This window comes from Mustela putorius, unplaced genomic scaffold, assembly GCF_011764305.1.
Source record: "Mustela putorius furo isolate JIRA1106 unplaced genomic scaffold, ASM1176430v1.1 tig00537255_pilon_pilon_pilon, whole genome shotgun sequence".
In the NCBI taxonomy this organism is placed as follows: Eukaryota; Metazoa; Chordata; class Mammalia; order Carnivora; family Mustelidae; genus Mustela; species Mustela putorius.
In genome coordinates this window covers 1,627,022-1,648,355 of record NW_025422394.1, presented here as the reverse complement: position 1 = coordinate 1,648,355, position 21,334 = coordinate 1,627,022, and the positions used below count along the sequence as shown (strand labels likewise).

Here is a 21,334-nt window from a genome sequence, read left to right as displayed (position 1 = left end):
GGACCCTGAGATCATGGACCCTAGCGGAAAGCAGAGTCTTAACCCACTGAGCCACCCAGGCACCCTGAAAAAATACATATTAATTGTTTATAAAATCAGTAAGACTGCCCACCAAAGTTGACTATTAATAGTTAAATTTTGGGGAGTCAAAAATTATTGGTGGATTTTTGACTATGTGGTGGGTTGGTGCCCATAACCTCTATGTTGTTCAAGGGTCAACTGTATATACAGAATGAAATGTTCACCATGATAAGTATGGTTACCATCTGTTGCCATACAAAGTTGTTACAGTATTATTAACTATATTCCCTATGCTGTACTTTTCATCTTCTTGACTTAATTATTTTATAACTGAAAGTTTGTACCTCTTAATCCCCATTGTCCATTTTGGCTGTTCCTGAACCCCCCTCCCTTCTGGCAACCACCATTTTGTTTTTTGTGTTTCTGAGTCTTATTTTGGTTTTGTTTGTTCATTTGTTTTGTTTCTCAAATTTCACATATAAGGGAAATCATATAGGATTTGTCTCTCTGACTTATTTCACCTAGCAAAATATCCGCCAGGGCCATCCGTTTTGTCACAGGTAGTGAGATCTTGTTCTTTTTTTTTTTTTGGCTGAATAGTATTCCATTGTATACTGTATCTTCTTTGTCCATTCCCCCATAGGTGGACATTTGGGTTGCTTCCCTATCTTGGTTGTTGTATATCATGCTGCAATAAACGTTATATACAATAAAATGCTCTAGGTGGTTTTGAATTAGTGTTTTCATTTTGGTGGGGGGTAAATACCTAGCAGTGAAATTACTAGATTGTTTGGTATACCTATTTTTAATTTTTTGAGGAACCTCTATACTGTTTTCTGTGGTGGCTATACCAATGTACATTTCCATCAACAGTGCGCAAGGGTTTGCTTTTCTTTATATCCTTGCTAACATTTTTTATTTCTTGTCTTTTTGGCAGTAGTCATTCCGACATATGTAAGGTAATATCTCAAATTTTGATTTGAATTTCCAGGATGATTACTGATGTTGAGCATATTTTCATGTGTCTGTTAGCCATTTGTATGTCTTCTTTGGAAAAATGTCTATTCTGGTCCTCTGCCCATTTTTAAAATCAGACTTTTTTGTATGATTTCTTTATATATTTTGAATATTAATCTTTTATTGGATATATCATTTGCAAATATCTTGCTCTGTTGCCTTTTTAGTAGGTTGCCTTTTTGTTTTGTTGGTGGTTTCCTTTTACTGTGTAAAAGCTTTTTGTTTGATGCAGTCCTAATTGTTTCTTGGTTTTGTTTTCTTTTGTTTTGTTTTCTGCTTTTGTTGCCCTGCCTGAGAAGTCAGATCCCAAAAATATTGCTACGACTGATGTCCAAAAGTTAACTGCCTGTTTTCTTTTAGAAGTTTTATGCAAACCCAGAATTTTTAAAGTTCATTGCATTGTTGATTAAATTTGAAAGACTTCATGACTAGAATTTGCCTCTTAGTAAAAAGAACATAATTGTATAGGTGAAACTCAAAGAATCTAACCAAAATTAGGGCATAGATAACCAAATTGAACTGCCGAAACATTTAAGTTGCTTTGGTTTTAGAAGCTGTGTTAGGTTTTTTTTTTTTTTTTAAATACTTAATTTATCCCATCTTACAAATCATTGACACTTTTTTTTTTTTGACACTTTCTTTTTTAATTCATTCTTATTACTTTCTACATACACAGAAAGTTAGATGAGTATATGATTATTACTGTTGTAATTTAGATTGTATTTGGAAACTTCCTAAATACAGTTTGTAGAGTATAGTTACAGATGAAAAAAAAGTGGATTCATGTTGAAATCCATTGCTCCTTGGGTCAGGTCTGATGGGTAAGAATGAAGTCTTCTTGGATAAATGAATCCATTTTCTCTGTTTGAACTTATCATTTAAAAGAACATTCTACTGCTGAAGCACTTCAGTGCTTAATTTTTGATAAATTTATAAACTTTGTCTAGTTGGTATGAATTTGGTTGTCTTTCCTTGATTCCTCTCTGTACACTAAAGAGAAGGAGGTATAATAGTAGTAAAAGATCTATCATTTTTATTGTAACTGAACTCAGAGGGTTCGCTCCTTGGGGTACATTAAATTGAACACAGTGCCTGGGTGGCTTGGTCAGTTAAGCGTTAAACTCTTGGTTTCAGCTCAGGTCTTGATCTCAGGGTCCTATGATTGAGCCCAGTATCAGGCTACATGCTCAGCAGGGAGTCTGCTGGAGGATTATCTCCCTCTCCGTCTGCTCCTCGGCCTCTCCTACTCTCTCTCTCTAATAAATACGTAAATCTTAAAAAAAAAATAATTGAACACAACACAAGGAAGTATTGAAAGCAAAGAACTCTTTATTACCTCATGCAGTAAGAGAGAGGGGGATTGCTCTCAAAGTACTGTCTCCCTGTGGGGTTGGTATAGGAAGGTTTTATTCAGTGTATTTGGGGGCGGAGGGAGGGAGCTTGTATATACATCAAGGAACTTACACATATTCTGTTACCTAGGCACTTCAGTTCAACTGTTTATGCCTAGCATGTCAGCGTTCTAGTGCATCCATAGTATGTTGAAAAAAGGGGGGAAAACTCCCCCGTAGAAGGATATCTTCAGTGGCGCCTGGGTGGCTCAGTGGGTTAAGCCTCTGCCTTAGGCTCAGGTCATGATCCCAGGGTCCTGGGATGGAGCCTCGCATAAGGCTCTTTGCTCAACAGGGAGCCTGCTTCCTCCTCTCTCTCTGCCTCCCTCTCTGCCTACTTGTGATCTCTGTCAAATAAATAAATAAAATCTTAAAAAAAAAAAAAGAGAAGGATATCTTCATATTATAATGAGTTAAGGATAACTTCAAGACAACTTGGGGCTTCTGCTCAGGTCCTCAACCAGTCCAAGATGGCTCACACTGTCTCACGTAAGAAGCTATATGGTGAAACACCTAGCAAGGGGCTATTAGCTGAAACCATCTGGCTGGGTATCTTATTGGTCCAACTGCTGGTTCTGTAAAACAAAACATATTCCTTCCCTGCTTTTGTCTCTTCCCCTTCTCCCTTCTGCTGATAGCTTTCAGGCCTCTGATTTGAGTAACTTTTTGTTACATCCTAGCTAACACTCTCAATATACCAACTTACTATAACTGTAGATTAAAAGATGTGACATCCTGTTTATCACTGTTTATATTAATGCAGTAAGACAAGTAATATATTTATTTATTTATTTTTTAAAGATATTATTTATTTATTTGACAGAGAGAAAGACGGTGAGAGAGGGAACACAAGCAGGGGGAGTGGGAGAGGGAGAAGCAAGTTTCCCACTGAGCAGGGAGCCCGATGCGGGGCTCCATCCCAGGACCCTGAGGTCAGGACCTTAGCTAAAGGCAGATGCTTAATGACTGAGCTACCCAGGCCCCCTGGTAATATAATATTTAATAATAATGTAATATAGGAACCCTGGGTGGTTCAGTCAGTTAAGCATTTGCCTTCAGCTGGGATCATGATCCCAGGGTCCTGGAATCAAGCTCCCCTCGGGACTCCTGTTCAGTGAGGAGTCTGATTCTTTCTGTCCCTCTTCTCCTCCCCCCCTGCTCATGCTCTCTCAATCTCTCTCTCTCTCGGTGTCAAATAAATAAATAAATAAATAAAATCTTTAAAAAAATAATGTAATATAATAAAACAAGTAATATAGTAGGAATTTAACCCCATTTTACAGATGAGGAAATGAAAATAGAAAAGTAAAGTGACTTGTCCAAGATCACATGGATACCAAGTAGCAAAGCGTCAAAGTATAATTTTCCAAAATATTAAAGACTGGTTCTCATACAAATACAGAATGAACATATGTCACATTATTTAGCTCATTAATGAGGGAACCAGCAGGAGATAAATTTGTTTCAAAGAGGAACAAAGATATAGTGGATTAGGGTTCTCCAGAAAAACAAAACCAGTAGGATATATATATAGAAGTACAGAAAGAGATTTATTGTGGGGGATTGGCTCATGCAATTGTGGAGGCCGAAACTCCACAATTTGCTGTTCCAAGCTGGAGGTCCAGGAAATCCAGTGATGTAATTGTGGTCCAAAGTTGAAGGCCTACAAAGCAGAGGAGTGAGTAGTCTAGTTCTCCTCCTAGTATGACAGTCCAAGAACTGAGGAGTGCTGATGTGGGAGGGCAAGAGAGGATGGATGTTTCAGCTTGAATGGAGATACAATTTGCCCTCTGTCTGCCTTTTAGTTTTTTTGAGACTCTGCAGATTGGATGATGCCCTTATTGGTGAGGGCAGTCTTCTGTACAAAGTCTACCTATTTAAACGCCGATTTCCTCTGATAACGCCCTCCCAGACACACCTAGAAATAGTGTTTGACTAGCTCTGGGTGGGTAACCCCCTAGTTAGGTTGACACATAAAACTGACCGGTACATATTACATATTGGAGAAAGAATTTTGGAATAAAATTGCTGGGTTAGATACAAAAACCATCCCTACAGAGCAGTAAAAAGCATAGCCTTTGAGATTATTTTTTCTACTGGGCAGAATTCAGTTGTACCTTTACTAGACAAAAATTTGCAAGTTAACAAGTAACTTCACAGAGCCTCAGTTTTTAACAGTAGTAAATAGTGAGTCATGTAAAGGTCTATTCTCTAATAAAGTCATCTTTGATTAAGATTGTGCTCCTTTATGTCATTGAATGGACATACTGCCTCTCTTTGTCTTTTAAATTTTGGATAGTTTTTCTTGACACAAAGCAACATGAGAATATGAGTTTTCTGACTCTAAGTACAGATTTCTTTCCATTCTACTTCCCTACCTCTTCATAGCATAGTTTTTGCCATTAGAGTAGTCTGTAACTTCTGCAAAATGAGCTACTCTTTGTTATTAGTTTTCCTATTTGACACATTTTCCTTTGTTATACAGCGATGGTGATAGTTTTCTTCCTTAGAGGAATATTGTGAAACTCAATGGATATTTCAAAATTTGCATAAATACCAAAAGTGAGAAATTAAAATTATAGCTTATGTACTAAAACTACACTTTTATGACATTTTGTTAGCAAATTTCAGAGTCACTGTAAACATTCTTGATTTTTGACTAAATAATCAGAATTTATAAAACTGTATTTGATCAGGGTACCTGGGTGGCTCAGTGGGTTAAAGCCTCTGCCTTTGGCTCAGGACATGACCTCAGGGTCCTGGGATTGAGCCCTGCATCAGGCTCTCTGCTCAGCAGGGAGCCTGCTTCCCCGCCCGCTGGCCTCTCTGCCTACTTGTGTGCTCGCGCTTTCTCTCTCTCTCTCTTTCTCTTTCTCTCTCTCTCTGTGTCAAATAAATAAATAAATAAATCTTAGAAAAACCCCCAAAAAGTATTTGATCAGATTAGTCTTTATGTATTTTGAAAAAAATAGAGGTGAACCATTTTAAGTAGTAGGTGAAAATTTATTCATGTTAAACAAGGTAATTGCCTAACAGTTAAATATTTCACTACTTACTAATAATTTCTTCCTGGCCCTGAAAACCAGTGGGTTTTTTATTTTTTTATGCTTTTTAAGAAGGTTGGGATATTTTATTCAGTTTAGCCCTCAAGCAATTAGGTAAGTCAGTTACCATGGTAACAGTAGGTATTAGTTTCCTTACCTTAATTAAAGGTTTTTATTTATTTATTTATTTGAGAGGGAGAACCAGTGTGGAGAAGGGGGCAGAGGGGCAGAGGGGCGGAGGAGGGAGAGAATATTAAGCAGACTATGTCTAGTGGCAAGCCTGTCTCAGGGCTCTCCATTCCAGGAGCCATGAGATTCTGACCTGAGCTGAAACCAACAGGGCTGAGACTTAACCCACTGAGTCTCCCAGACACCCCAGCGTTAGTTAAAGGTTTTAGGAGCAAAGACATCTCTGAGCTAATCTAGTGAAACCCAACTTCTATGCAACAGGAGTTATTTTGTCCATTCTTTAGAAGAGGATACCATTTCAAGTAGAAAAATATGCTCTTGAGATGAATTTCTACTCTGATAGAGTGAAGTAGAGTAGGATCTAAAAGCTAGGTAATTAAAAAGCTATCCCTTCTTAGTTAATATGGGATACAGTTGGTTTTAATTCCTGTATTTGGTCAAACTTAAATCTTGAATCTTACTGATGTGTTTCTTTTGCTATGGACTAAAAGGCACTAAAAGTGCCTGCAGTAGACAGTGTTCCCTCTAATGGATGTCAGATAAAATCTTTTAAGATAAATTTTTTTCAAAACCTAATTTCTAGTTTTAGGAGATAATCTCTTAACATTTAATCAGGTAATATTACTAACCCTGAGTAATAAGTCTATCCATTCAGGTATCATTAAGTCCATTTTGCAAGTAATATATCAAAAAGGTTTTACTAAGAAGTTTTATTATTATTAGGTATTTTTTATCTTATTAACTGTTTTATCACTGTATTATGGTGATTAAAAAAAACTGTAGTTTTTAATGCCAGTAGCATTGGACATTTTACAGTCTTAGACCATTTTGTCTCTTCTGTAGCAGGAGTTGGCAAACTTGTGGTGGGTCCCATTTGACTTGCTGCTTGTTTTTGTACTTTGAGTTAAATGGTTTTTATATTTTTAAGTGGCTAAGAAATCAAAAGGAAAAATTTTGCAAAATTTGCATAAATCTAGATTTCATTGTCTATAAAGTCTTATTGGAACATTGCCATGCTTATTTAAGTATTATTTATGGCATTTGCGCCACAATGTCTGACTTGATAGTTCCAAACAGAGACAATCTGCCATGAGCATTAGAATATTTACTGTCTGGCTTTTTAGAGAAAGAATTTGCTAACTCTTGCTCTAGAGTATAAAAAATGTAGCTTTGATTGTTCATTAAAAAAAAAAAACCAAACAAAATCAACCTTTCTCCCTTTTTTTAGCATACTTTCCTCCTGATTGCTAAAAGTAACACATGTTCTTACAGAAAATTTGAAACATATAGAAAAGTATAAAGAAGAAAATAAAAAGCCATCTGCAGTTGTGGGCTAACTACTCATATTTTGGTATACATTACTCCACACCTTTAAAAATATAGTATATGTATGTGTATATATGTAAATGTTTGCCTATATATGTGTATGTATACAAATGTTTTTTTCTATAGAATATATATACACACATACAAATATACACATTTTTATTATGTAAAATTAGAGTCTAACTTGGTTTTTCACTTGATAAATTACAAGTATGTTTTTAATGGCTACATAGTGCTCTGCTTTATGGATGTAACAATTTATTATTTAACTTAACATTGTTGGATATTTCACTGTTTTCAACTCTTTATCACTATAAATATTGTATATGACATTTTATATCTTAAATACTACCATATATGACAAGAATGACTATCCTTGTATATAAATCTTTCTGAGGAATGCCTTTTTTTTTTTTTGTAAGATTAATTCTTAAAAATGAAACTCTGTGTAAAACTAGAGAATTATTTTGAGGGAAATGTTGGTAGTGCATGAAAATACTTTCTTGGCCCACCTTCATGAAATAGATGGCTTATCTTTCATTTAGCTTCAGCTCTGGTTAAACATAATAATTTTCACACTAGACCATCAAACCAGCCCTTAAATAACTTGACTGCCAAAGCGTATAGTTGATACTATAGTAGATGGACTGAAGGAACTGGGCCTGTGCTTCACTGTGGCTTCATCGTTTATACTCACAATTTGGCAGCTTGGGAAAGTAGATTTCTTGTGTGCCTGCTCCTAGCATTATTATCGGAGTCATTGAGGAAAGTGGAGTAATGCTCCGGTCTAGTGCGAGTTGACACAGTAGACTCAGAGATGCATAAAAAGAGATGTCCTCCATTCTTAGGGGAATTCACTTGCTACTGCTCCAATTAAGTAGCTGTTCCAGTCAACCGCTCTGTGTCCTGTGGATGCTTCTTTAAAGGAACTGCCATTTGTTAGCATATTCCTAGTTTTTTTGCCATCACTAACTCCACAGTGTTTCTATAGAAATGTACCCAAGTATTTCACTCAATGATTTGGAAGTGGACATTGACATTAAAAATTACTATGGGTACCCACACCAGCTGCTAGTACTGCTCTGTCTGTGGCAGAAGTTGTAAATTGAAAGGACTGCAGGCCAAATTTTGGCCTGTGGCGGGGTCTTGGATACTGGTATTAAATGGAAGATTGCATGGTGCAGTTTTTTCATATCTGGAAAAATTGGAAGGCCTGGGAACACTGACTGGGTCCATATTCACTACTGGCAAGAGTTAGCTGGAGCAAAGTTAGTGGCTTCTAGTTTGTGCTGTAGCATGGTGATGTGGGTTATAAGGCAAGATTTTGATGGCTGCATATTTTTTATATTTTTCAAACATAGAAGCATTTTATGAAACATTCAAAGATTTATAATAGGTGAAATCATGTTTGAACATTATTCTATATGGTGATCCTTTTGTAAACTACTTAGGTAACTTTTTTTTTTTTTAAAGATTTTATTTATTTATTTGACAGAGAGATCACAGGTAGACAGAGAGGCAGGCAGAGAGAGAGAGGGGAGCAGGCTTCCTGCTGGGCAGAGAGCCCGATGCGGGACTCGATCCCAGGACCCCGAGATCATGACTTGAGCCGAAGGCAGTGGCTTAACCCACTGAGCCACCCAGGCGCCCCTACTTAGGTAACTTCTAAAGAAAGGATTCACAGCAGCCATACTGAGTTTCGAGTTGGGGGGCGGGGAGGAAAATACTTCATTATAAAGTAAAAAACCTAGTGGTATTAGAAGGAAAGGGAAATCTATGCATAAATGAGGGCAATAGTAAGCAGTAAAGGAGAATAAGGAAGAATTACATCCAGTTGGGCTCTTACAGTGTCCAACCTCATTAGCTGGGGAAGCCCTGTGGAGGCTGGGGTCCAGATTGAGAGGCCTGAGCGGAGCGTCTTCCTCTCAGGTGAGACTTCCAACTGACCATCCCTATAAGGGTGGTATTTATAGGGCAAATGACCGGGTGTGAAGTGAAGCATTTGTTTGCCTCTGTGCAGTTAGGAGCGAGCAGCATTTCTGTGTTATCATGGCTTTACATCTTCAAGGAGCCTGGGCCATATGTGCTGGCCTCTCATTTTGGATTCTCTTCTTGGGGCCCTCCCAGGCTGGAGCTAGAGGAGACGCAAGGCAAAGTTTACAGCTCTTGGTGTCTAGACCAGAAGGGCCAGTTCTGACCTGGAGGTTAGCTGATGTCAGCTAACCAGGCTCCTGAGATTATTTAGTAGCACACTTTTTTTTTTTTTTCAGTAGCACAAGTCTTATAAGCAGCCTTATTTAACCTCCCTGCCACCGTGCAGGCCTGGGTGGTCTGTCATGCCGGTCAAGTCACAGGAACTCCTATCCACAATACAGTAACCTCGATGGTTATGCATAGGAAACATGGTCAGACAAGGTTGTTCTGTGGCTGTATTATGTAGCCCTTCCGCCTGACTTTCCTGTTAAATAATTTACTATCTAATTATTATTTTCATTTTGTATGTGTATATTATTTAATAATTAGGAAAGTTATATGTGTTTACATAAGCTCGTTCTTTCTTTCTTTCTTTCTTTCTTTCAAGTAGGCACCATGTGGGGCTTGTACTCAAAATCCTGAGATCAAGACCTAACCTGAGATTACTAGTCGGATGCTTAACTGACTGGGCCACCCAGGCACCCCAAAATTCTTTCATTTTTGTCTTAATTTTCATAATTATTTTACTGCTAACAGAAAAGAGCATGATTGTTAGCGAATTCTTATCAGTATTTTCTAACAGAAAACAATGAATTTTGTTTATTTTTTTGCTTGTTATGTAACTTTTAATTATTTATTTATTATGGCCTTTTGATGTGACAATTTGTCAAACCCTGATTATGATAGAATTTCACAATATGTTTGTTTTTAGAATTTACATTTAGAATTTATATATAGTGCTTATATCTAAAAATAATCAATAATTGAACATAATACAATTCCATTGATTTTAACAAGGGAAATATAGTCCTTTGTAATTTCAGAACCTCATTTAAAAAGATTTTGATTACAAGTGTATTTTGCTTACTTTAAACATTTAAATTATTCAAGAACTGAAAATATTTCAGCACACTGTTTTTTGTTTAGTCTTTTTCATTAAAGAAGTTTTTTGGGATAAGGTTTGTTAAAAAAAAAAAAAGTAAGAGTTTAGATAGACTAAAAAATTGACAAGCATTTCCCAAGGAATGAAGGACTTAAAATATTTCAAGCACTTTATTTTTTAAGTATTTTATATTCAAATAAATTTAAGTTCTGCAGATATTTATTTTCCCACTATAATCTCTAATTTATTGGTAAAAGTTGTAAAGTCATCTGATCTGTGAGTTAAATATAACACTAAATATTTCATCAATAATTAGGCTCTAAAGTAAAGAATTATCTCAATTTTATGATGTTTCCATAATTCTTTATAGGCTAAATCAAATGAAATAAGGGTGTCAAAATACTCTGGTACCTTTTCATAAAACAGCTATTTTACTAAAAAAAAGTATGAACTTTTGAAATCATCTTTGAACACAAAATAAAATTCTTTTTTAAAAATTTTTATTTATTTATTTGAGAGAGAGAGAGCATGAGCTGGCTGGGGAGAGGCAGAAGGAGAGGGAGAAGGAGAAGCAGACTCCCCACTGAGCAAGGAGCCATATTCAGGACTCCTTCTCAGAACCCTGGGACCAGGACCTAAGCTGAAGATAGACGCTTAACCCACTGAGCCACCCAGGTGCCTGTAAAACAAAATTCTTTTTTTTTTTTTTTTAAAGATTTTATTTATTTATTTGACAGACAGAGATCACAAATAGGCAGAGAGGCAGGCAGAGAGAGAGAGAAAGGGAAGCAGGCTCCCTGTGGAGCAGAGAGCCCGATGCGGGGCTCGATCCCAGGACGCTGAGATCATGACCTGAGCCGAAGGCAGCGGCTTAACCCACTGAGCCACCCAGGCGCCCCAAAACAAAATTCTTTTAAGAGGTTGTGATCATCAGATTGAGCTCAAGAAACCAGATACAGGATTGCTCAGTTAGTAAAGCCTATATTTCACTAGTTTGCCGAATTTGCTCTTTATTTTCCTGCCTGTATGGAACACTGTGTTTGGGATCCATAAGGCAAAGGAAATGAAAAAGTTGCCATTTTCAATTATTTTGTTAGAAGGTATGTTCAAGATTTGTCAAAGACATAGAAGAAGACAGTACTAATTCAGAAGATTATCTAATGAAAAGGTGTTCATTGTAGATATGAATCCATAAATGTTGATAATGGGCCTCAGAAAGCTATAGGAATCCTTGAAGAAAAATGCTTGAAAGAACATTATTATTTCCTTGGCGAAGAAGCTTCAAAACTGAAGTATTCAAAGAAAATATCTTGAAACATACAAGATATTATGGAAACAGTGGAAGTTTGGGACTGGTAATAACTGGGGTTTAGGCTGTACATTTAGTTCAATATATTTAAAAAACCCTTGATATTCTAAGTAATAACTTGTCTTGTTCACAGAGAAGGTCCTGTATATTAAAAATTGCCTGTAGTTCTGAGCTCACATTAAATGAAGTCATAAAAATGGTGAACCTAATGAAGTCTAAGCTACTGTAGTACCTTCTTTTCAGCTTTAGGTGAAGAAATGTGGTTGGCTATTTCAGTAATGAAGTGTATTGACAGTCTAAAGGAAGATTTATATGCTAAAAGAAAATTTCAAGTTATTCCATATGAATGGTTCTTATTTTACAGATTTGCTGAAGTATACTTATCGGTTTCAATAAACAGTATTCTTAACGGACATTTTGAGCACCTGAATTAATTTGAAAGTGCAGCGATTATGTGGAAAAATATATTAACATGTACTTACAAAGTTTATGGATTCAGAGTAATAATTCAGCTTTGGGAGAATGAAGTTAAAATAGTTTTAGAAGTGACATGTAATTGGTATCTTTTCAATCCTAAGAATGAATTAATAATACTTGAGCAAATTCAGCACACTATGTTGAAATACTTGTTATAAAAAATTCATTTGTATTCAAAACTTATTTATATCATCAGAAGGAATTAACATAGTTTTCAACAGAAGAAAAGGAGAAGCTGTTAGATTTAAGAACTTCAGCATTGTTGAAGTAGAATTTAAAGAGGTCAAGTTGTTGGAATACTGGTTAATTGTTAAAAAGTTTTCAGCCTTTTAGAGTAAAGCCTGCTCTTCTGCCATTTGTTACTAATTGTTCTAATAAAGCTTCCTTGTGATGGTGACTATATAGAATATTAAGAAAATGTTAAAATGTTTTAATCAGGAGTTGTATGTAGTCATTTTAAGCCAAATATGCAAAAGTTATATTCAACCAAACAACTTAGTTTCTTGTTTAAAAAGTTTAATTTTACAATGAAGATATGCAGTTTTTACAAAATGTCATATGCACACTCTCAGATTGCCTTTCCAGTATGCTATAAAAATATTTTCGTTTTCTGAATGTGCCAAGTTGAGGAATGTTGTAGACTCCTGGTATAGACCTTCATTTATAAATGAAGTGGGCACTGAGAATCATCATGTATTTGAGAAAAATCAATAGCTATCAAGCTTGCTTAGCTGAGTAGTTGACCCTTGATAAAAAATAATTTCTAGGGGCGCCTGGGTGGCTCAGTCAGTAAAGCTTCTGCCTTCCCAGGGTCCCGGGATCCAGTCCAGGGTAGGGCTCCCTGTTCAATGGGGAGCCTGCTTCTCCTTCTGTCTCTGCTAGTCTCCTTCTTTATAGTCTCTGTGTCACATAAATAAAATCTTTAAAAAATAATTTCTAAACAAAGAAACCCTCAAAGTCTTTATAAGTATTATCAATAGATTCAGCAGGAAATGTGTTAATAAAAGAACCAAAGAGAAAAAACAAGCAAAAAACAAACAAAAAAAACCCCCTGAAGAGGATTGATGGAGGGAGGTGGGTGGGGGAGGGGATAAGTGGGTGACGGGTATTAGGAGGACACTTGTTAAGATGAGCACTGGGTGTTGTAGGTAAGTGATGAATCACTAAATTCTACTCCTGATACCAATATTACACAATATCTTAACTAACTAGAATTTAAATAAAAAATTGAAAAAGAAAAACAGGAAATTGAATGTGGTTGAAAAGGAAAATAGCAGGATAAGAAAGGAACTGAAACATAATTCCCTAAATAAAATACTCAGTAGAATTACTGTGGTAGAACAAATATGGCTGGTATTTGTTGAGTGAACTGAATAACTAGTCCAGGGATGCCTGCTTCATCTTTCCTGTCTTAGAACATTTCCAGAGGAGTTGTACTGATGAGCTCAGTGTGTTGGTGGTCTAGGTCTTGAGATTACAATTTAGAAGACCCGTTAATAGAGAAATTGCTTCCTAATACTTCATTGGAAAACTTAACAGTTTTTGTCCTGTTTTCAGGTTCCTGAGGGACCCTAAGAGCAGATGACTGCTGATGATAAACAGAATTTATAGGCAAAGGAAAATAATGGTCCAACTAAGGAAGCCAGCATCAGTGGAAAGAAGACCAAAGAACACCCAGAATAGGAGACTTTTATTGAAAGAGATATTTGAACTAGATTATAAACTTTACAAAAGAAAGAAATAACAAGCATATTTAGAGAGACTCAACTAGAGCATAAGGAAACTTTCTGGAACTAACAATCAAGATCTTAACATTATAAAAATTCAGTAGACAAACTGAAAAGGGCTATCACCATTGGGAGTGAAATTAGCATCTTAGAAGTCAAGTGTAAGGAGTGTCTTATAATACATAGAACAAAATTCAAGAAATGGTAGTCAGGAAGGAAAAAATAGAGTCTAGGAGAAGAAATTCAGGCAGGAAGAAATTCATCAGCATGTGAATAAATATAGAAGGAGAAAAGGGAAGAGATAGTGGCAATTAATAATTAAACTAGAAATAGGGGTATATTAGTTTGCTGCAGGTGCCACAGTTAAGTGATGCATACTCCATGATTAAACAGAAATTTATTGTCTCATCGTTTTGGAGGCCAGAAGTCTGAAATCAAATTGTTAGTGGAGTTGTTTTCTTTTCAGGGCTGTAGGGGAAGGATCTGTTTAAGACCTCTTCGTGGCTTGTAAATGGCTCTTTCTCTATGTGTTTCTTCACAACATCTTCTCTCAGTGCATGCCTGAGACATCTCTGTGTCCATATTTCCCCTTTTTGTAAGGCTACCACTCGGTTTGGATTAGAGACCACTGTAACGACCTTGTTTAAATTTGATTACTTCCGTAATGACTTTTTCCAAATAAAGAGTCACATGCTGAAGTACTGGAGATTAGGACTTTGACACTTCTTCATTTTTTTTTGAGGAGGGATGCAATTCAACCCATATTGAGGGGAAAGTTTTCTGATCTTAAGAAAAAGACTTGGAAAGGAGCCCTTTCCAAGGACTCACTGATCCCAAGGAGAATAGAATTTACACTTAGGCTCCTTAAAATCTAAAAATCCTTGAAAGTCTTTCAAGTTCCCAGATGGGAAATAGGTGACTCACAATAGAAAAAGCATCAGAGAAACAATGAATTTCTTACTTGCAGCATCAAAAGGTAGAAGACAGTAAGAGAAGAGCTACAGACAACTGAGGGACTGTTTTACTCAGCCAACAAACACATCATTTTATCTGTTGAAGAAATACATTTTCACATATGCAGGGAATCAGAGTTTATTACTTTCATATTCTACCTGATGAAAATAATTTAGAGTTCTCTAAACAAACAGTTGAGTTAGAACAAGAGGGATAAGATGAAGGGAAGAGGAAACTATAGTAAACAATATATTTCTTATTTGAATTTATAAATACATTTATATTACAATAGATGATGGAATTTATAAAATAAATATTTGGAAAATAGTAAGGATTGTTGAAATAGAAGAGCAGTACTAAGAAGACTGACAGGCTGTAGCCAAAACCATATCAGCAGAAAACAGTAATTAGAAGGGTGGGAAGGACAGTGCAAATGTAGGATCAGGATGGGGAAGGGATATTGTTGTAGTATTTTGCTGAGACTATGGTAATAGTATGGTAATATGGTAATAGTTGGATAATGGTAATGGTCGGATGGAAAAAAATTGACATTTTGTCATTGATAATGGAAAAAGAGAATGGATGGTAATTTTAATCAATCAGGAAAAATGAAAAATAGTAAGAAAACTGAAGAAAGTAAGGTAAATATTAATCAAAGTAAAATGAGAGAGAAAACTCATGTTCTTATACTAAATGCAAATGAGATGAATTACCCTATTGAGAGACATGTTCAATGGGATTATTCAAAACAAAAAATTGAAAAATAAAAAATAATAAAAATCCCAGTTGTATAATGTTTAAAGGTAGCCTTTAAAAAAGTGATCAAGACTGAAAAGTAGCCGGTAATGGTGGGTAGACAGGCAGAATGATTCCAGGAAAGTCTAAACCAATGCAAATCAAAGTATATTACAAATCTTATTTGACTTAGGACTTTCCAGATGGACCATCGAAAGTTGAAAATATTTCATACCTAGCCTCCCAAACATCATAGCTTAGCCTAGCTGACCATAAATGTCCTCAGAACACTTAAGTTGGTCTACAGTTGGCTAAAATCATCTGACAGAAAGACTATTTTATAATAAAGTATTGAGCATCTCATGTAGTTTATTAGATGTTATACTGAAAGTGAAAACCAGAATGGTTGCATGGTTACGGAACGGTTGCCAGGAGCTGTGGCTCCAGGCTGCTGCCCAGCCTCACCACAGAAGGTTGTACCACATAGGACGAGCACAAGAAAAGATCCAAGTTCAAAATCTGTGGTTGCTAATGAATGTGCATTGCTTTTGCACTATTGTAAGGTTGAAAAATCCCAAGTGAAACCATTGTTAGGGACCATCTGTATTTATTTCAAAGTGGAATTTAAGATCTTGAAAGATCTTGTACCATTGAAATGGTACAAGATGAAGTGTTATGAAATGATAAGAGTCTGGGTTTTAGAAAAAGACATGTCAAAGTTGTTTATACTCAACAACACAACAGCTAAATATATAAATGAAAAATTCTATCATCCAATGACTTGGATTCCTTCCGAGAGTAACCTTTATCTGATCAAATCCTCATGTATCTTGAAGAATTTCCTTGTTGCAAATTATTCTACAACCTTAATTTTCTGTGTGCTTTTTATCTGTCCTGAGATCTAAGTAAATTTGACGAAGATGTTAGGTCCATAAACAAGTTTGCTTTCAAATTCTTCGCCTGGAAGCATCTAGACAGAATTTTGTGTGTGAAAGAGAATATTTTACATCTGAAAACTAAGCATTTCAAATTAAAATGATTTTAGTGTTATAGGTGGCTTCAGGGAAGAGTTACTGAAGTTTATTTCTGTTTTGGCAGTGAATGAATTACGTAAAAAAATTCTAAGATTTTATAGTGTTTTTATAGAGTTGTCTATTATTTGCAGAAACCACAATTTTCTGGCGGTTTTGCAAATTATCTACTTTGTGTATAGCCAAAACTTGTTTTCCAGCTTCATAAAAATAATATTTTAAGATCAAGAACAGAGCATATATAAAAAGTACACTTTGGGATCAAATTTTAACTCTCCTGTTAAGAGTTTTGAATTTGTGACACATATAAACATATTAATAACTACTCATATTTGTAAAATGTTTTATAAGATGACTATAAAAACATATATTTTACATATATTATCTTACCAATACAATGTAAATGGTAGCACCCAAACTTGAGTTGTCCATTCTGATTCAGTGAATCATAGATCTTACCCAACGCCAAACTTTGCTAATGATTCAAAGAATACAAGCAAGCACCAAGTGCAGATGGCATATTCTTTTTTTGGAGGATCCCCAGACTGTCAGACACGGATTCCAAAAATGTCCTTTTCTTTTGCAATAGGACATGTTATGGTTTTAGATTAACAGAATAGTTTTGAGCAATGTGGGCAAAAAAAAAAAAAAAAAAAAAAAAAAAAATTGCACAAAGGAGGTTGTGTTGGTTTTGGAATGCCTCTATTTTATATTGTTTTAATGACACAGCTTCCTTGACTACTCCCCATTTTTCAGCCATAAATTAATAAATCCTGATTCCAGGCTCATTTGTGATGAGCAGTCAAGATAGTTGAGCTGTATCTTGTGAATAGCATTTTTTAGATAGGTACTCTTTGGTACTTTTCTGCTAGTAAATATCATTGTAGTTTTACAAGGCTACCATCTGGTTTGAGATGGTGAGTGTTATTACTGGGATCCCTGGTTGAGGTCTTTCATTTCCTCTCTCCCAGTAAGGAGAGTAAATTACTAGCCTGTTTTTAACCCCTTCCTTCCCAATGCATAAGAGTGGTAGAGTTGGTTTTATACAGAAGATTTTGCTAGAGTAATCTTTTAAAAATTTCCTTAAAAAATTTTCCTTCATAAATTATCAGTATTCTCAGTTTTGGGGCTTTCTGCTTGAGAAAATGAGCAATTAAAATGGATACCTGCTGCTACTGTGTAATTTCTTCTGGGTTTATATTGCTAACTATCAATAGGGATAACAGATCATCCTAAATCATAAGTAGTTGCTGTGATTATTTCATAGTATCATGTTTCATCATAAGAATCTTCAGCTATATATTTTAAACTGCTGCTCCTTTACTAGCAATTTGAGATAATAGGAACTAAGATTGGAGTTGGAAAGATTTTATGAAGAAATTAAAACTGCTTCAATTTAGTGTGTTAGGTCACGCTAGGGTATGGATCCATTTGCCATTAACAAAAAGAGTTTGGAGGCGCCTGGGTGGCTCGGTGGGTTAAAGCCTCTGCCTTCGGCTCAGGTCGTGATCCCAGGGTTCTGGGATCGAGCCACGCATCAGGCTCCCCGCTCACCAGGGAGCCTGCTTCCTCCTCTCTCTGACTGCCTCTCTGCCTCTTTGTGATCTCTGTCAAATAAATAAATAAAATCTTAAAAAAAAAAAGCAGACAAACAAACAAAAAAAAGAGTTTGTCATGGTTGTCCTATTCATTGTGTTTTCTATAACCATTTTTTACGTGTGGTTTACATTGAGAAGAGCCCTCAGAGCTAGTAACAGATTTTTAAAAATATCCTCTGGGAAACTCTTATTCTTAGGGAAACTTGTTCACTTACTAGGCCAAGAGCTTAATAAAAGAAAACCCTTAATATAGAAAAGCTGTTCTCTGTCTAAAAATTCATTTTTCAAGTAGACTTGTGAACAAGTCCAACAGTTTGCTGAGTTTCCTTAGATCTTAGGACAGATGATAAGAAAATTAAAGATGTCAAAATCTGTAAGAATTTACACACTCAAGGATTGTCATTGGTGATGAGATAAAGATTATTCTTTGAAAGGAGCAAAGTCATAAAATGATAGGATCTTGAAACTACTACAACCTTAGAACTCAATTAAATTGGCTCACTTATTTTAAAAAGAAGAAATACTACTGAGTATATAATTATTAGATCCAGCATGTTATATCTGTGTCCTTTTGTTTTGCAATTCTAGCTCTTAAAACCTATAGGTGGGCCAAATGCTGTAACTTTAAATTTGCATGTTTGATTCCTCAGTTATCATATCCACAGGACTCTTTCTGAGTTTTGTTTTGTTGTTTTTTTTTTTTTTTTCAAAGATTGCACTGTTTTTATTCACAGAGTAATTGTTTTTTGGATTTTGCAACTGGAGCCTATTAAAGATGAATGAAAAAAAGTTGGAAACAACTCCACAGCAGCGGAAACTTCCTGAATGGATGTCTGGGCAGAATGAGACCTGTCCTGCAGTAGAAGGAAAGGTATGCAGTTCACCAGTTATTAGTTAATGGAAAATTTAGTGTACATTTGACTATAAAATCAGTCAGTCTTCACTTGTAAACTTCAGGTCACCATTTAAGTTAGAATAGCTGTTGTGCAGTTGAATCCCAACTTAGTCCTTTATTGGGTGAATGGGACTAAATTTTAATGGGGTTTACAAAATGGGATTTCTTACTCTGTATTTTACCTTTATTCTTGCTGTGTAGGGTTGACCTTATTAGTCTGTTCTAATTTAGGCAATTTAGAAAGGTATTTACTTTGGTGAATTTTTGTGGGTAAGGATGTTTAAGTTTTCATAGATACAAGATCTACCAGCCATTCTTCAGCAACTTAAGGCAACATTATTACATCTAGAATGCTAATATAATTACAGAAAAAATTAATACTATAAGTGCTCTTATGAAAATAGGAGTGGAAGTTTGTAAATAACTTTTTAGAAAAATAATTTTATAGTGGCTAGTTTATTTTTGCTACATTGTCCTCATGACTTCATTAGTCTGTAAAACATTAGTTGGTAGAACTTGGAACCATAATTTGAATGCTCCATTGAACTGTATTTTTTCCGTAAATATCTCTTATTCAATGTGAACTTTATTTGTGCCTTTTTGAAATTTTATTTAACTCAAGGCATCTGTTCAGAAGAGTGTTTTCGAAGATGACCTCCCTTTCTTAGAATACACTGGATCAATTGTTTATAGTTATGAAGCTAGTGATTGTTCTTTTCTATCAGAAGATATTAGGTAAGAGATTTGAATTTTCTAGTTTCATTTGAATTTGAACCCTTAGAAGATAACTATTATGACAATATTTGTAAGTAGATTGAATTTTACAGTTAATGTGTAATCATTTCTACATGGAATATCATTTGACAAGTTCTAATTTTATGTTAAAAAATCTTAAAATTACTGGATTAAATGTGTAATGTACATGTTGTTCATAATCCTATTAGCTAATTTTTTGTTACTTTCAGTACTTAAATACTTAAACACATTGTTTATTTCACCAATATAGGGCAAAAAAAAAAATGTAAGAATTATTCAACCTCCAAATGTCCCTTTTATATTTCATTAAAAATAGCAAATTAGTAGGGGCACCTGGGTGGCTCAGTGGGTTAAGCCGCTGCCATCAGCTCAGGTCATGATCTCAGGGTCCTGGGATCGAGTCCTGCGTCGGGCTCTCTGCTCAGCAGTGAGCCTGCTTCCTCCTCTCTCTCTCTGCCTGCCTCTCTGCCTACTTGTGATCTCTCTCTGTCAAATAAATAAATAAAATCTTTAAAAAAAAATAGCAAATTAGTAGCGAATAGTGGTTGTGATCAGCTCTGTTGGGTTTAGTTTGCAGCAGTTATAGCAAATGATTCCTAAGAAGAACATTAGAAATGACTGTTAATATTTTTTAAAATTGCCCTGTTAAATTAGGATTATGCAATAATGCAATCCAAGGCTCTTAAAGCATTTTACAAGGAGAAGAAGAAGGAAGGAATTCATTCAGATCTTCTTTGAAGTTATTATACCTATTTGTTTTTTTTAGACTGTTGTACATTGCAATGGTTACAAGATACAGAGCTAAGTTAAGCTATTATGATCTCTAGAAATGAATTCTAGATGAATTCTAGAAATAGTATTCAAGTGCCCTCACTCCCAGTTAACTGGCCCTGCTATTAGGTCTCTTTATATAGAACAAAATTTGTCTCACAGAGAAGGTAAAATCTGTCAGTTATGATTATATATTAACTCTACCATCTTACCTTTGTCAGGGCCATAGCATGTCATATGTAAAAGCAATAAGTATACGTGATTTGAGGAATGTAGTTCCGATGAATTCTGTGTGCATTATGATAGGCAGGCTTTTCTTTCTTACCCCCCACTGTCTGGCTTAAAGATTTTTGCTATCACAGGTTTTCAGCAATTTGATTATGATGTCTCTTTGTGTAGCGTGGTTTGTCTTCATCCTGCTTGGGGGTTCATTGACCTTTTCAGACCTGTGGGTTTCTAGTCTTAACAGATTTAAAAAATTTCTTTAGTACCCCCATCCTGTTATTCTTTTCTCTTCTCTAGAAGTTCTATTTGTTTCTTTTTAGGAAGTATCTTCCAGTTTGGCTCTCATATTCATGTTTTCTGTTAAATATTTGAACATATTCAGCATATTTATAGTGGTGGTTTCAGTGTGCTTGTCTATTAATTCCATTATTTTACTGATTTTTTTCTTTGAAATGATGTTTATCCTGGTTAGAGGTCGCATTTTCTATTTTTTCCTAATGCCAGCAGTTTTGATTGGACATTGTGATTTTACCTTGCTGAATGTTGGGTTTGCTTGTTTTTCTTCAAAGAAAAGAGCTTCACTCTGTCAGGAAGTTAAGTTACCTGAAGATCAGCTTTTACCTTTTGAGCCATTATTTTTAAGATTTATTAGGGCAGGTTGATAGGCGTCTTTCCTCTGGGAGTAATTTAGCCCTATAATAATAAGGTGTGGGCCTCATGGAGTCTTTGCTGACTGCCCCAGGCGATCAAGACTCTATAAGGCCACTTTTCAGAACTTTAATGCCTCTTCCC

At 35.5% G+C, this 21,334-nt stretch overlaps 1 protein-coding gene across 10 annotated transcripts in view; it reads left to right on the top strand.

Moving 5' to 3' along the window:
• WRN (WRN RecQ like helicase) overlaps positions 1-21,334 on the top strand; it is a 144,431-nt gene that overhangs the window by 12,460 nt on the left and 110,637 nt on the right. For 9 of the 10 annotated variants that reach the window (XM_013059317.2, XM_013059315.2, XM_013059308.2 and 6 more), the window contains 2 exons: positions 18,630-18,766; positions 19,413-19,525. In XM_013059317.2, coding sequence (XP_012914771.1) covers positions 18,671-18,766; positions 19,413-19,525 — 209 coding nt within the window. In that variant the 5' untranslated portion in view covers positions 18,630-18,670. Of the gene's footprint in view, positions 1-18,607; positions 18,767-19,412; positions 19,526-21,334 lie in introns of all 10 variants that reach the window. The other variant, XM_013059313.2, reaches the window with a different exon arrangement.